The sequence below is a fragment of the Urocitellus parryii genome, chromosome 4 (genome assembly GCF_045843805.1).
Source record: "Urocitellus parryii isolate mUroPar1 chromosome 4, mUroPar1.hap1, whole genome shotgun sequence".
NCBI lineage: Eukaryota > Metazoa > Chordata > Mammalia > Rodentia > Sciuridae > Urocitellus > Urocitellus parryii.
In genome coordinates this window covers 76,124,942-76,142,409 of record NC_135534.1, presented here as the reverse complement: position 1 = coordinate 76,142,409, position 17,468 = coordinate 76,124,942, and the positions used below count along the sequence as shown (strand labels likewise).

Here is a 17,468-nt window from a genome sequence, read left to right as displayed (position 1 = left end):
ACCTTTGCACTAGACAGAGCTCTGAAAGCAGGAAAGGACTGATGAACTGGGTTTTTTTCTACACAATTTTTTTGTTTTTACATATACATGACAGTAGGGTGTATTTTAATACATTTTATAGGGAGCACAACTTCCCATTCTTGTGGTTGTACCTGGAGTTACACTGGTCTTGTCATAGGAAAGTTAAGTCCAGGTGATTCTGCTGTCTTTCCTATTCCCATCCGCCCTCCTTTCCCTTCATTCCCCTTTGTCTAATCCAATGAACTTCTATTCTTCCCTCCCCCATCTATTTTGTGTCAAAGAGAATATTCAGCCTTTGGTTTTGGGGAATTGGCTTATTTCACTTAGCATGATAGTCTCCATGTCCATCCATGTATTGGCAAATGCCATATTTCATTTTTCTTTATGGCTGAGTAATATTCTATCATGTATATATACCACATATTTTCTATCCATTTTTTGAAGAGCACCTAGGTTGGTTCCATTGCTTAGCTATTGTGAATTGAGCTGCTATAAACCTTGATGTGGCTAAGGCATACCATAGTATGCTGATTTTAAGTCCTTTGGGTATATACACCGAGGAGTGGGATAACTGGGTCAAATTGTGGCTCCATTGCAAGTTTTCTGAGGAATCTCCATACTACTTTCCAAAGTGGTTGATAAGGTCTTAATCTCCAAGTCACCAAAAATTACCTTAGTACTTGGCATATAGTAAGAGTACTGCTACTCAAATTATAGCAAATTATAAGTTCAGTTCCTCCAGTAAAAATGTCATAGATGTTCAGTCGGTTCACTGTGACATATCAAAATTTTATTTTTCCTTAACTAAGCAATCTATATTTTAGTTAATATTAAAACAACATCATTATTATAATAATTTATTATATACTAGAGACTTGCTTCACAGGTACACAGGTTTGGGTTTGGCAGGTGGAACAATCTTGGTAAAAGGCTATTGTTTTAAATATAGCTTGATGATGCTTAGACCTCCATGGAGTGATCATCAGAAAAAATTCAAGGAGATGGCACTGTAGGAAAGTTGGGGAAGAGAATTCCAGTCATCAGCAGGCATGTTTGATTCCATCCAAAAAGGTAACATTAGCAATATGCACTGACAAGTTCAGCTTGCATCAGTATTTTCTCTTTAACTATTCAGAATTCAATATATCCCTATTTTTCATTGTAAAAAAAGCAAAAGCAAGTTTCTAAACATTCACAAATGTCTCCTCATTTTCTAAGGGACAGATGTGGCAAGCAGAAAGCAAGTAGTATAAGAGACTTTCTTCCTGGCATTTGCATTTCAGAAATTCAGATGTCACTCTAATCACTGGGAAGAGGGAGAAGAGGTAAAATGGTAAACATAAATAAATAAATTCTTTGGACATACCTTACCAGGGAGGTAAGTCCTCTTCAGTAGCTCATAAAGAGTTAAGAATGGATACAAGTGAAGCAGTGAGAGAAGGTGACACCTGCCAGGCCAGGCACTCTCCTCATGGTACATACACATTTATTGCCATAATAAATGTATGGTGTAGAAATGGCTGGACAACAGAATGTTTGACTTGGAGGTCACCAAGGGAATTATATTCCTTGGGGACCTGACAGAGTCCCAGTTTGTCATCAATTAGAAAACTCCAGTCACATTGTTCTGAGCTTTTAAGGCCAACAGCCTAACCTACCTGTGATGTCTACACACACAGTCCTCTAGAAAAATAAAGGGTCGGGGGTAAAATTATGAATTATAATGCACAGTCAAGCACTTAGAAAATATTTATTATGACATTGATTCATTATGGGTGAAAAAAATGAAATTTATGGCAGGGTTGTGTCAGCAGTCCCTCAGCAGCCAGAGCAAAGTTGGGTTCCGTTCCCAGGGCCTATGGCGATGGGTTCCAGTCCTCAGAGCCACTCAGTTTCATTGCCATAGAAGAGAAATCCCAGGAATAAGTAGTGGTGGGAGAAAGGCAGGAGGGAAGAACCAGCCAACTTGAATTCAATGAGAGGCTAAAGAATCTAATGAAAGCATAGAACCTAAACAGTAATTTTTTTTCCTCTGAGGTAAAAATATGCAGTTTCAAAATCACTCCAAACATGTAAAAGATTTAAATGTTCCCCAGGAAACAAAAGTCAAACTGAGTTTTATACAAGCAACCGGGAGCCTTGCAGGAACTTGTTCATGTGCCACAAGTTGCTCTTGCCTGTATTGGACATGCGCCTCTGGCACTGTTTGCAACGCTGATACTTCTTGCACTGGTCCAAAAGGAACAGCTTGTTGGAAGCCCTGAGGAACAGGAGAGGAGAGGAGAGGAGAGGAGAGGAGAGGAGAGTGAAAGTAGCAGTTAGCAGTTGTTATGCAAGACGCTGGAGACTCCCATCACATTACTGCCTGCAACTCAAACTGTCCAGGCTCTCCCTGCTTGCAAATTGCCACTGTCTCCTCTTCAGTATATCTAAGCCCCTGACTTGGTACCTTCACAGCAACAGTCTGCCTGACCCTCTTTTCCAGTCATGCCCACCCAAACCCACTGAGAACACAGTACCCAAAGTCACACAGTCAGCAAAGAATGGCTTCAAAGCCTCTTTGTTTGCTGTTTTGTCACTTGGATGCACCTCTCTTTCCTGGGCTCCTGGAGACAGGAGACAGCATTTGAGAGAGAGATCAGGCCATTAAGCTGCTGGTTAACAGCACCTGTGGAGCATTATGAGTACACTTACAATGAAATATCTCAAGAGGCCAGAGCTTCTGGAGAGTTAAGGGCAGGACAGAAAGTGAAGATAAGTAGAGGGACAAAATTGGATGGCATCAGAGAGGAAGGGGCAGCAGTGACTGATCTACCTTGACAATTCCCAGTTACGCAAGCCAGTCCCTAGTTGTTCCCCTGCCCCATCAACAGTGTCTACAAGGGTAGAATTCTGGACAACCCAGAGCATCAGAGGCAGCCCTAAAAGGAGAAAGTGTAAACAGCCATGAAAGTGGGTAAGGGAGACCTACCTTGCTGGCCTTGTTACAGGACAGATTGCATGTGCTAACTGCATGCATGTGAATCGTGTTTTTGCCTTTGCTTTTTTTTTTTTTAATCCTGTCAACACTGTAGTATTTGCTATGATTTCTTTTTTATTGTTGTTATTCTAATTAGTTACACATGACAGAAGAATGGATTTCAGTTCATTGTACTTTTGAATTTTACATCAACCACTTCGTTCTTCCTATCTGATGACTGCGCTTCAGTATCTACCCACAACTTGGCCTAGCCTAGGTCCTTAGAAAACAAGTCTGCTCCACCATGTCCCAGAGCAGGTTGGCCAGCCTACACTCAAGATTAGTTCCTGTATATCCTTTATCACTGTGTTGACCAAGCATTTTTACTAAATCCAAATAAAATTTCCCCACCATTACTCTCACTGTCTTTTACCTGCCTTTCTACAACACTGAAAAAATGGCTTGAGCTCTCCAATTCCCCTTCCCTTCCTCTTCTCTAGGCCAAGCAACTCCATTTCTTCTTTGGGACCTATTTTCCACATCATCCCTCATACTTTCATAGTCTTACAATATGTTTCACGCATTAGGAAAACAGGTGAGAGGGCTGGGGTTGTGGCTCAGTGGTAGAGCACTCGCCTCACACATATGAAACACTGGGTTTGATCCTCAGCACCACATAAAAATAAATAAACAAAATAAAAAGGTATTGTGTCCATCTACAACTAAAAAAGAAGAAAAAAAATTTTTAAAAAGTAGGTGAGAAATGACTTACAAGAAAGTCTAAAAGGAGTTACAAATCAAGATCATTGTAACAAAATTTACCTATATAAAAATGAGTTGGCAATTGAAACTATCATTTTGATATATCTGGGGTTGACTTTAATATGTTGATTGTGCAGACTTGGTCTGTTTCATCAAATTCCTTGTTCTGTTAAATCCTGCCTTACATTTTTGAAGGATTTTAATTTCTAAGAGTAACCATTTCCCATCTCCTTAATCCGTCTCTAAAACTTCTCTGTTAGTTTGGTCAGGCAAATATTTACTTTCCCATTTTACACATAAGAAAAAATAAGACAAAAAGATTAGCTGCCTCTTCAAAGTAAGTGATAATTATCAAAGCCAGGACAAGAACCCAGATTCCCTAACTTAAATTATAAATACACCACTGGAGAGGGGATTAGCTCCATAATGGGCATCTCATCTTTCCAAGTATCAATCTTACTCACAAAATCCCTTGACTCTGCTCCTAAATGACTATTCCATAAGCATTGGACGTGTTCAGGTCAGACACTCACTGTCCTGGCTATCAATTAGTTTTTTCCAAAAATAATTTCTACCACCTTCCACAAATTGAAAATGAAGCCACCCTAGTCAGAGGCACAGATTGGGGCAGAATTGGTGAACACATGACATACAACACAGCAATCTTTAGTCCCTTGTTCATGGCAGACATTTCTAATCAATCACAGCAACATTTCCCACTGAACACAGACTTGCTTTCTCCATTAAATCTTCTAGTCAACCATCACTGATCAACTAGAATCGGTGCTTGAAACCTGCCATCCTAGGACTAGAAGAAAGTAAATAAGGAACAGGGGAAATTTCTTCAAAAAAACTTCTGGTTCCAATCAGATGTTACCGCTCGAAAGACTTTTCTTCCAGGTCCTTCTCTTTCTTTATTGCAATGCTATTTTCCCAATCCTCCTGCAAGCATTGGTTCATTTTGTTCACTCTCTCCAGCTCTGCAGTTCTGTCTGCCAAGTACCTGGAGAGAAAAGAGCATTCTGACTCCATTCTTAATATTTGAAAGAACATGCATTAACCTTGGGAACCCCATTCCTTTCATGTAAAATTAAACAGAAAACTTTCTGGTTTTGTTCACTGTTCTTTGAACTATATACTAAAAGGCATGGACACTGTAAAAGCATAGTGAAACTTCTGGCTGTCAAATATTATGAGTCTAGGACCTTTCATCTTCAATAGTAATTTAAATTAGCAGGGTTGAAACCTTTTTCCAATTAACAACTTTGGCCTTTAAAGTCATTAATTTCCTTTGAAGCTAATTTAACTCATCTGAAGAATCATTCCAAATGGATTTCTTATACTCTGTTTCTTTGCTTTTATTCCAACTTCTCAGCTGTCAGTAATCAGCCTACTGGTTGCTACAGGCATTCTGCAAGTAAAGGCATACAAATCAAGGTCTAGAAAGGGATTAAAGGAACACAAGGGACTACAGCAAGACTAAAGGAAATCTAGAAAATATCTAATGCTATGCTGTGAAGAAGTCAGGGGAAGGAAAAGAAATGTTTGGTGAACCATGGTTAAAGCAGTGACTGCCCTGCAATCTCTCTTAAAGTCTCACTAATCCCGTTTCCACCACTGGTCTCCAAATACACTGACGCTACTGTTGTGAGCCTGGTTCAAACTATTTATGTGTGTCTGTTTCTTGCCAAAAGGAAACTTTTACTGTCAGTTTTCATTGAAGTCTAGAAGAAGCATCACTGAATGTGACTGCTTACCGCCTATACTGAAGAGACTTGTGCTGTGGTGGCTACAGCCACTAGGTGTCAGAATCCTCCACTGAAAATCAGCACTGTCCCCTGGTTCACTTTTTCCTAGAACAGCACAGCCACCTTTTTATCTAACCAGCATTAACTGCACAGCTATTATGTGGCAAAAGATCAAATGACAAAAATATAAAGTGCTAATGCCCATTAATAGTGGGAGTTCACTGAATGAATGGAACCTTCTTTTTCTTTTCATAGTTCTTTTTAATTATGGTTTTAAAAAAAATCACCATCTTAACCAGTTCTAAGTGTTGGTAAGGATGGAGAGGTGATAAATATATCCAGACTGTTGTGCACCCAAGCTGCAGAATTCTTTTCATCCTGCAAAACTGAAACTCTATACCATTCAATTCATTTGTCATTCCTCTAGTCCCTAGCTACTACTGTAATTCTACACTCTGTTTCTAAGAATCAACTTTTCTAAATACCTCCTATAAATGGAATAATACATATTTGTCCTTTTGTGACAGCTTATTTTACTTAGCGTAATGTTATCAAAATTTATGCACACAGTAACATTTGTCAGAATTTCCCCCTTTCAGATTTGTATTCAAAAGAACTGAAAGCAGAATCTTAAAGAGATATTTGCATACCCATATTGATAGCAGCACTATTCACAACAGCCCCCAAGAAGTAAATGTAAATGTCACAGAGGAAAAAGCAAAATATGATATGTACATAAAGTGGAATATCTGCCATCAAAAAATAATGAAATCCTGTCATTTGTGGCTGTTGCCACAGGATAGAATTAGAGGACATTGCATAGAAGAGACTGGAGTAGAGGTCATTAGAGCCTAAGAAGGGTAGGGAGGAAGGGGGTGACAAAGAGAAGTTATAAAAATGTACAAATATATAAAAAGGAAAAATAGTTCTGCTGTTCTACAGCACAGCAAGGTTACTATAGTATACAACAATTTATGGTACGTTTCAAAATAACTTTAAGTCTTCCAACTAATACAAATGATAAATATTTGAGGAGACAGAAACACTAATTATCCTGATTTGATCATTACACATTATATACACGTATTGAAATACTGTACTATATCCCATAAATATGTACAATTTATGTGTCAATTAAAAATTTTTAATTATATCTCAATAAAGTTTTTGAAAAAATAAGAAAAATTCATCAGGAAAACTATGCCTTCCCCTCAGGCATGTTTGTGCTTTCACTAATCTTCTTAGGCTGCAACCATTTCTCCTCCCCACCATCAAAATGCCTACAGAGCCTTTTATGATAACTATATTACAATCCTTTAATCTGTAAGCAATGTAATTTATGATTTCAAAACCATAAAATCTGTTGAAAATAAAATAGCATGCCCAAGGGAAAACTAGAGTAAAAGGGAATATTTAATGCAGAATTGTTATAACAACAAAATACTAGGAAACCAAAAGTGCAAAAGTTAAATTATATTATTTTTAGTACATCCATTGGAGAAATGCAAATTAAAGCATGAGATACCACTATACAGCTATTAGAATGGCTGAAATTAAAGATTGATCATACCAAGTGTTGGCAAGGATGGAGAGGAACTGTCATACACTATTGGATGAGATTAGAAAATAGTACAACTAAATTGAAAAGCACTTTGAATTTCTTTAAAAGTTAAATATGTATCTGTGATATATCAGCCATGTTATGCCATGCCTAGGCATTTACCCAAGATAGAAGGGACTATATGTCCATACAAAGATGTACACTCAAATGTTTAGAGTAGTTTTATTCACAATCACCAAAAACTATAAATAACCCAATGTCCATCAACAGACAAATGAATAAACAAAGTATGTTATGTATGTGCAATGGAATACTCCCCAGTTAAAAAAAAAAGAACTGAGATATTGTTATATGCAAAAGCATGGGTGAATTTCAAAATATTGACTCACAATGTATACTGCATGGTTCCATTTGTATGAAACCCTAGGAAATGCAAACTAACCCATAGTGACAGAAGGCAGATTAGGGGTTGCTTGAAGATAGGGTTTGCGGGAGGGATGAGGGAGGAATTATAAAGGACACAAAGAAACTTTCTGGGATGATGAATATGTACATTATCTTGACTGTAGTGATCCTTTCATGGGTGGGTGCATACTATATCAAAACTTATCAAGTTGTACACTTTAAGCACATACAGTTTACTGTACATCAATAAAGTTGTTTAAAAAAAAAGGGAAAAAAATCATCAGGAAAGCCGTGCCTTCCCTCAGGCATGTTTCACAAATCTTCTTAGGCTGCAACCATCACTCCTCCCCACGACCAAAATGCCTAGAGAGCTTTTATGATTATTATATTATAATCCTTTAATCTGCAAGCAGTGTAATTTGTGATTTCAAAACCATGAAATCTGTTGAAAATAAAATAGCATGCTCAGGGGAAAAAACAGAGTAAATTTTATAGACTCTTCAAATTGTGACACAGGAGGTAGAGCCAAAATCAGGGGCATAATCTCACCCCATGGGCATTTCCAGTTATTTATGTAATAGAAAGTAGAGTGCCATCTCTTCACCCCACTGCACTCTGTCCTGCTGTCAACTCCTACAGCCACACCATTTACATTACCACCCTACAGGGACTGAGAGCCTACTGTGACATTTTCCACAACCACTTTTATTCATTATCTCATGAAAAGCTTTTAAAATATTCAAAATCACTCAGAGTTTATGTTCTAAAATAAGTAGAATGAGTAACTAAGTATCAGTGGGGAGCCAGATCTAGGGAAGACCCCAAATAAGGCCATTTCCATTGATTTAAGCTGATGTAATAGAGAATAATTATGTCAATTTATAATCCAGAAAAAGAAAAGCTCTTTCTTCTTTTCTTTTTCTTGTAATAGTAATAACTACCCTTGAGGGGGCACTTAGGCTGAGTCAGACACTATGTTATTTACAAGGATTATTTAATTAGCCTTAAACCACCTAAAGATACTTGTATTATTCCTAATTGATAAGGAAATCAACATCTTCAGAGATAAGTAACCTGCCTAATATCACACAACTCATAAAATGGTAGAACCACACCAACCATTCAGAACAGATACTGGAAATGGTCTGGAGTTCCCAGTATACATCATTTAGGTGAAAGATCATGGGGATATGGTTTGGGGATACCAGAGGGTTTAGGGAAATATAGACAGAATAGGTATACTTGTGGGCTTGGGGTAATCACCATCAAATAAATATAAAAATATATAATATTTTAGCAAATATATAGATATACACTGCTGAGAATATGCAATATCTATCCTATGGTGGACTTGACTCCAGAAATTATGTGTTTCACCACTTCCACCCCTCTCTATCAACAATCAGATCCCACCCTTATCACCATAACCTCCATCTACTCATGTTTGTAAATCTGGGCCTACATGGTATAGACCACAACAGATACATGCACTATCTCTATGACCACTTATAAAGTTCACAAAAATTTAATAAATAATTTTTTTATAAATACAACTGACTTCTGAGATTGAATTCCTTTGGACAGAGCCTTTTTGGAACTCCTTGTACCTTGACATTTTTAACTGAACAAGAATAAGAATCTAAGACTTACTGAACATCTGCACAAAGGAAAACTAGAGTTCCCTGTAGCAATCTGGGTGAATAAGAAGCAGGAGATTATGGATGATGGAAAGACTAGGGAAGAACCATGGAGATTTGTAAGACTGAGAGCCAAATAAGACCTTTAAAAATTCCTCATTGGTGCAGTGACCAATTGGGCATTTTAAGAAATGGGATGTCTGATGTTTGAACTGAAAGATATGTGCACTGATACAGTATAAGTCCTCCTCAGCCTACCCTGACACCTTCCACACACCCTCACATATGGAGGAAGGTTAGTGGAAGTTGAGTAAGACCCCCTTCCAAGTGTCATGTCTGGATTTACTTGAGCACAACACCACACTTGAGGCTCACATCCTACTTCCAATGGATATTGCTGGAAGGGACAACCCTTTTAAGAAGTTAAACTGTAACAGGAAGGAAAAATATGAGGAGGGAACTGAAGGGAGAAATGAAATCAAGAGAGGGCTTTTAAAGTTATTTATTTAATTGTATTTTCTTCATAGGATGGATTGTAAGATAAAATGAGATAAAGAATGTGGTTAACTTAGAACAGTGTCTTTCACAATTAACTCCTCAATGTGTTATCTATTATTCTTACTTTTCTGCTGTTGTTTGAGAGAGGAGGGAGGAAGAGGAGGAAAAATAAGAAGCCAAGGAGGAGAAAAAAGATTCAAGATCTCCTTACTCTTTTCTTGTCCTCTGAAGCATCTCCAAGTCCCGCTTCTGATCCACCAGTTGGTGCAGAATGGCTTCCCTCTTCTGGTTAGCAGCTGTTTCCATCTGGTGCTTCATGTAATCCTGTTCTCGCTTTCGCTTTTCCACCAGCCAGTCAGTCTTTTTCTTACCAAAGATGGGCTCAGAGGAGTCCGGTTCAAACACAGGTAACTGAGAGGGTCTGTTCTTCATCTGAAATGGGAACAAACATATGCAGATTTTAATGCTATCATGGAATAAACTTTATGCACAACTCTGTAATATGGTAAAATACCAATACCTTACAGGAAGGTTCACACCCACCAAATGTGTAACACCAAGAGTATCCATAATATTAGAGTACTTATATATTTTATGCTATTGAAAAACTGTATAATTTTAAAATAATAATAATAATACTTGGCCCTTACCTGAGCATCCAAAGCTGTCTTGTAACACAGTGTTTCTTCCATTTTATCTTTTAAATATTTGGCTCTTTGTGCAGCAAGTCTGATATTTAAGAACAGGAGAAGGTGGGAGAAGTTTTAGAGTCTTTAACAACACAGATTCGCATCATTGAAACATTTTCAGTCAAATATTAATACTGAGACATCATAAATAAAAATTGTTTCATTATGGGATATTTCATCTTAAGAAAGAAAAAGTAGGGCTGGGGCCATAGCTCAGTGACAGAGCGCTTGCCTAGCATGTGTGAGGTGCTGGGTTCAATCCTTAGCACCACATAAAAAACTGAACAAATAAAGGCATCTGTCTATCTATAACTGCAAAAAAAAGAAAGAAAAAGAAAAAGTAGTTCAAATCCATAGGCAAGTGGGCATCATGTAAACACAGGACAGATAGGATAGGTATAAGCAGGGTATAGAACCATATTGTCCAAATACTACTGAAACAGCAGCCCCCCTTCTATACTACCCTGCCAATTCTTTAAAAAAAATCTAGATATGAAAGCAGTAAGGGACTATTCACCTATCAACTAATTTATTGTAAAAGTCCTTTTTAAGGAAAGTAATCCCTATTGTAAATAATAACTTCAGGAAACACATATGATCTATTAAGTGAGTACAATGGAACATTATAGAACATTTATAGAATATACTTTTCAGTCAATTGCTCTCCTGACTTTAGTAACAGAAATATGGGCCTCCCTCCCCTGTTTAGGCACATATGAACTCCATATACCTAACCCTATCCAAGGCCTCAGGTAATTAAGACCAATCAGATCTCTTTCCTGAAGTTTGAAATTGAAACTAACATTCTCCAAGTCTGAGCTGGAAAAAAAAAAAAAAAAAGAGTATGTCAACTAAGTATCTGTGTGTAAGCAGAGAGAAGGCCACTGTACAGGCCTTTTCAGTCCCTGGTTCCATTCCCTCCTGGGTTCCCATACATTTCTTCACTCAGTTTCCATGGGACACCCTAGTATTGGTGAGCAAAAAACATATAAAATGATACTCTATAATAATTATAGATTGGCAATTATTATTATAATCATAATGATGGATCTTTCATTATTATAATTAGAATACCATCTAATTCTAATGAGGGTATTGACTGCTAACTGGATTAGTTTGTTGCTCAATTGGTTATAGTGGTGCTAATAAAACTATCAATGCTGGTTCAATCTTACATAAAAATTCACACAGAAATTCTGAATCCATTTCACAGAGGACGTCTGGCTAGACTCACTCCTCTGTGAGCTGTACTTGTTCTAGGTGGTCCATCAACTCTCTGTTTTGTCTTTGCTTTATTTCCTTTTCCCGTCTGTTAGCCATTTGTCTCAAGAGACTTTGGGAATATTCCTCTTGCTTAATAGCATTAATCTCAGGACTAAGTGGCCGTTTATCAAACAGGAAGGATTTCTAGAATGAAAGAAAAGCAATTTATTCATCCTAGAACACAGAAAAATAAAGTTAATGATTCAGAAGAATAAAAATTAATGAGAAAGTATTTCTTACTTTCTAATATGCCAGCTAACATGTAAGGAACCCACATAACAACATGAGCACATTCGATAATCAAGCTGAGCTAATTGAGCTCAGAGCCCATTTCTGAGACAGAGATAAAAAAGAGTACCATGGAGTGGTTCCTGAGCTACTCCTTAGAAAGTTCAGAGGGACAGAAGAAAGAATTCTGAGCACCTTTAAAAGCATGAGCAAGCAGACAGAGGTGGTGTAAAGAGAGCACCAACTATCTACTATGGGCCCAGCCATTCTAGACTTTCCAACAATGACAGAGTTCAGAGATCCTCAGGTTCATCCAGCCTGCATTCAGGTGCCAGAGACAAGTAAACATTAACAAGTAAACAGTTTTTCAACTAATTTATGGTAGTAATAAGTGTTTATATAGCCTTTATCCTAGCAAGTGACTAGGTGGGAATAGGATTAGATCCGTTGTTTACTAGAGAAGGCTTTTCCTTGTAGAAGACTGAATCACCTCCACTGTAAATATCAGTGGGATCTGTGTCCCATAAAGAAGGAACAGCAAGTGTGAAGACATCAGATGGAAACAAGTGAGGCATGTTCAGTGAGTAGAAGGGAGGGCTATGTGGCTGAGGCACAGGGAGGAAGAAGTAAAAATAGGCAAGTAGAGCTGAAGGAAGGCAGGGACATCTGGCAGGGTCTGATAGAGGAAAGCAAGTTCAGCTTTCATTTCAATTCAGTAGGATTCCATAGAGGAATTAAGCAGGAGAGTGGTATGTTTTGGTTAAGAATTGTAAAAGATCATTTTGGCTGCTGTGTGGAGAACAGATGGTAGGAGGAAAAGATGCAAGACATGAGTCCAAGGAGAGACCAACTGAAGAAGCTGAACCTTATAATGTGTCTTTGACTGGGGTGGCAATATAAAAGATGAAGAGATTTGTGTTTTGTGGGTTGTTTAAAGAAATTTGTTTAGCTCACAGTTTTGAAGGTGGGAAGTCCAAATGGCATGATTCTGGCTCTGGCATGTCCTACCTGGCTATTTCACCTCACAGTAGGAGCACAGACAGGAAGAGGGAGGGATCACATGACAAGACAGGAGCCAGAGAGCAACTTAGAAGTCAGCCTAGCTCTTTTATAACAACGTGTTCATATGAGAATTAACTCAAGGTCCCATGAGTACTACCTTAATTCCTTTCAAGTGTCCCAGTGACCAATTCCCACCAGGCCTACCAATTCTCAACATTGCCATGCTGGGGACCAAGCTTCCAATCCTGATCTCTTGGGAATACACTAAAATATATGTAAACCATAGATATGCAAACCAATGCTCTTCTGGAAGATGAACAGATCTGAACAGGTACTGGGTACATTTAAAAGGTAAAAGCAGCTGGACTTGGAGATGCTCGGATGTGGGAGACAAAGAAAGGGGAACCTGAGATCACTCCTGAGCATCTGGCTGGCTAGGGATGCCACTTACCAACTGGGGAAGCAAAGAACAGGTTGAGGAGAGGATCAACAGTGCTGTTCTGTTCTTTTTAAGATATCTAAAGATATACCAAAGAGGAGCTACAAAGTGGGCAGTAATAAATGTAATCTGGAATTTATATATAGGAAGCAAGAGAGATCATAGCTAAATGTCAAAAGCCCCATGATCTCTCCCCTCCCTCCTTGCTGCCCCTGCCTGAAATGTTCTTCCTCCACTTACCTAACTCTTATATGCCAGGAGTCTTCCCAGATCTCTGGGCTACACTAAGTGACTCACCTGTTACTCATAGAAGGCCATTTTCAAAGGTGTATTACAGCAGTTATTATATCACACTCTTTTCTCTTTTAGTCCCTTTTCTCCCCTACTAGACTGAGACCTCTTTAGAAAAGGGAACTTGTATTCCTAGCTGCCAGCACAGTGGCTGGCCCATAGGAGTTCCATAAATCTTGGATAAAGAAAATATATCTGATTAGATTTGTGTGCAGAGCGTCAGACTACCTAGATAGTGATATAAAAAGAGAAAGAATCAGGCAGAGATGAAAGTAGGCACAACATGATTAAAAGCAAATCAACAGTGAAGCAAGTGGCTTCTTCCATCTGAAGCTGGCTCCTCAAACTTTAATGTACACACAGATATTCTAATGTAGATCCCCATTCTGGAAGTCTGGTATAAGGCCCTAGATTTTACATTTCCAGCAATCCTGTCATGATGCTGGTTTTCTCTTTAGCTTCCAGGGCTGGACTTCAGTGTACTCCCCCCACCAACTGTCCTAGGACCTGATTGAGAATGGCTATAATTGACAAGAACTGCAGTTACTAGTAGTTACTCTACTGTGACTCTGGATGATGTGGAGACAGACATTGGGAAGCACCCATCCTAGAAGAAAGTTCCAAGCCTATGGAGCCCACTTTTCAACTCTGTCACTTAAAAAAAAAAAAAAGTCACAACAGGCCTGAAGTTGTGGCTAAGTGGTAGAATACTTGCCCAGCATGTGGGGAGGCTCTGAGTTCAATCCCCAACACCGAAAAATATTTTAAAAGGCGCAACCTGCAATACAGGGAGTGGATCTGAAGACAGTTGGGGTAGCTGCTGCTAGCAACAGAAATTTCAAAAGGACTCTTACATAAAATTCAGGTTTCTCATTCTTGTGACTTCTTATAGCTTCAGCAACTCCAAGATTATAGGCAGCATTTTTCTGATTCTGTTCTCTAGCAGCCAGACTTTTAATCTATCATAAAACATTTTTTTTACATTTTAATCGCAAATTGGAATAGAGCCTTTAAAAATTTTAACATTATGATATTCATTTAATCCAACCATGAAAGAAACCTATTTGGAGGCAATGGTATTTTCTGATGTCTTCAGAGATTTAGAAAAGTGGGTTAGGGAGGTTTTTTATTTCCTATTCTTGGACTTTAGGCACCATCACTACATGGCTCCTAAGAAGGAATGAAAGAATTCATCACAAATCAGGAGAGGACAATCGGATCAATTATAGTGATCACAGAAATCCGGATAGAGCAAATATAATGGTGCCATTCTGTCCTTGCTCGATTAAAATAGACCATGAATTTGAAAGGTAAAAGTTTTGACTAGATTTATATTTTATCATAAATCAAAGATAAAGCAATAAAACCCAGCAATTCCACCTTTAAAATTCAGTCCTTTGGGGGCAAAAAATTAATGATACATGCAAGTATTCCACTACATGGATATCCATCCCAGTCTTATTTGTTATAGTTGAAATCTTGAACACTGCCTAAGTTTTAGTCCAGCAGTATATAAGTATATAACATCAGATATGTTACAGAACAGGAGAAAATGATGGAATATTTTAAATGGAGTTTGATAATCATGTTCTACTATTCCATTTAAAACAGTTCTTTCACTGAGGTGTTGGACTACCTGGTGTTTGAAGAAAGCCTCCTGATCTTTCATTATTTGATGTTGCTGTATGAGTTGTTCTTCTTCTATTGCTCCCCTTCTCCTCTCCTCACTGTAGTACAACGGGAAATTCCGTTTTGCTCGTTGTAAACATACATAGCACATTTCCTACAATCCCAAATTTTAGGACAAATTAATTTTTTGCATTTTACTTTTTTGCCTTCACATTCCCTTCACAAGCTCTCCAAAGGCTGGGTGTGTCAAGAAACACACTTTACAAAAGAATATATTAGTGACAATTAGCAAAATGAGTAGACCCACAAATAATCAAAAGGATTTACTGAACTCTCAATCAGAAGTGTTTATCGCAACTGGAAAATATAAAACATTTCCAGATCTTATTTCTGTGAAATAGTAGACTGTGATAGATTTAGCACAGTCCAGGTTTGGGTCCTGAGTACTTGTGCCACACCCATATGTTATAATTAGGAAAGAGAGTCCCAGAACCATGTTTGAGAAACAGAAGTCAGAGGGAGATTCTAGGCTTTGTTTGTTTGAAGGCACTGTACCTGTCCCGCCCTTTTATGATCCTGGCAATCAGGGGCTAGGTCTGTTCTGGGCTTTGTTTCATTGTCATTTTTCAGAAAAGCTAAAGATGATGAGCTAAAAAAAAATAATGCAATATTAATTAATGCTTAATGTACTCTGGCCTGAGAGCAATAACTTTAGAGGCAAGTAAAAACATAAGACAAAGAAAATTATCTGTTTTTCTCTAGAATAACTGTATATATCAAGGTTAAGAACTTATACTTTTTGTCAGATGAAGTTGGATTTGAATCCCAGCTTTTGTGTTTACAAAGTGACTGACATTGGACAAGCTGTGTCATCTTGCAAAGTCTCAGTTATCAATTCTGCATAATAGGGATAAAGTGTATTCATTCCACAAAAATGTACTGAGTTGTTTACCAAATGTGCACCGTTCTAGGTACAGGAATAGCAAAACACACACACACACACACACAAATAATCCCTGTCCTTGCTGAATTAACATCCTTATGGGGATACTCAGGCAGTAGGATAAATAACTGAACTCTGTGGTATGTCCCAGGACAACAAATGCCATGCCATGCTGGAGAAATGGAGTGTGAAATCATAAATTGAATGACCTGGGAAGTTCTCACCAAGGCTATATTTGAATAAATACTTGCAGGAAGTGAGAAACAAGGTAGATATATCAGATACAAAACTCATTTCAAAAGAAAATAATGAGTGAAAGTCCTGGAGGTGGGAGTGTGCCTGTCTCAGTGTGGCTGGAGGGAGATGACTTAGGGGCCAGAAGTAGGAGAGAGGTCAGAGACCTGGTAGGAGGTTGAAGGTCCAGATAAGAACACTGACTGGTTAGCTTGAGTAAGAAAGGGAAGCCATGGAGGGTTTGGGAAAGTAGATGAAGCCACCTAATTTTCACAGGATTTCTTTGGCTATTGTTGAGAATAAACTGAATAGGAGGAATGGCAGAAGTGAGAGAGCCATTAGGAGACTGTTCCAATAAAACGAGAAAGAGACCAGCTGGGACCATGGTGGAAGCAGCAGAAGTGATAAGAAGTGGATGCATTCTGGCTGTGTTGAAGGTGGAGTTGACTAAATTTTCTAACTGAATACAAGTGCTTTTGCTTCCTTCCCATGCCACTGGCAAAGAACAATTCCTGCTACAATCTCCTGATCAAGGGTCAGAAACACAGTTTTATTCTGTGTTTTATCCCACAGATGCCAGAAACCTCCTCAGAAACCAAGAACTAAACCCACACCAGACAAGGATATGGTGTCTAGCATCGTCCAGGTGGCCCGGAGCAAGGGCTTTAAATATTAATACAAATATTTGCCTAGGGTTTGTAACTGTACATCCTGAATGTTTTGACAACCACCTAACAGCAAGGCACATATAGGAATTCTCAAAGCAAAACTGTCAAGCATTTAAAGTCCTCCAGAGCCAAGATAGCACCTCTGTCAGCAGACCCAACAAATGAGGTCATTTATACCCAAGGAAATAATGAAGCAACTGATGACAAATAAGAATTTTCAACAAACATATTTAAAATTCACAGAAATATTAGAGAAACTGGAAAGAGCAGACCAATAATAAAAAGAAAACCAATTAGTCACTAAAACAGAGACCCTGTGCCTAATAAAAGAAAAAGTAGGCCCAAATCTTCACCATGTCAGCTAAGGAATTGACTTCCTTAACAAGACTCCTAAAGCACAAGAAGTAAAATCAAGAATCAATAAATGCGATGGATTCAAATTAAAAAGTTTCTTCTCAGCAAAGGAAACAATCAATAATATGAGGAGAGAG

The 17,468-nt window shown here is 38.2% G+C and overlaps 1 protein-coding gene across 2 annotated transcripts in view; it reads right to left on the bottom strand.

Moving 5' to 3' along the window:
• Positions 1-2,139: 2,139 nt before the first annotated feature.
• Positions 2,140-17,468, bottom strand: part of Ccdc81 (coiled-coil domain containing 81) — a 38,575-nt gene continuing 23,246 nt past the window's right edge. For both annotated transcript variants that reach the window (XM_026401524.2, XM_026401526.2), the window contains 8 exons: positions 15,688-15,781; positions 15,140-15,286; positions 14,358-14,462; positions 11,515-11,687; positions 10,242-10,320; positions 9,803-10,023; positions 4,620-4,745; positions 2,140-2,281 (listed from right to left, as the gene is read on the bottom strand). In XM_026401524.2, coding sequence (XP_026257309.2) covers positions 2,140-2,281; positions 4,620-4,745; positions 9,803-10,023; positions 10,242-10,320; positions 11,515-11,687; positions 14,358-14,462; positions 15,140-15,286; positions 15,688-15,781 — 1,087 coding nt within the window. The remainder of the gene's footprint in view (positions 2,282-4,619; positions 4,746-9,802; positions 10,024-10,241; positions 10,321-11,514; positions 11,688-14,357; positions 14,463-15,139; positions 15,287-15,687; positions 15,782-17,468) is intronic.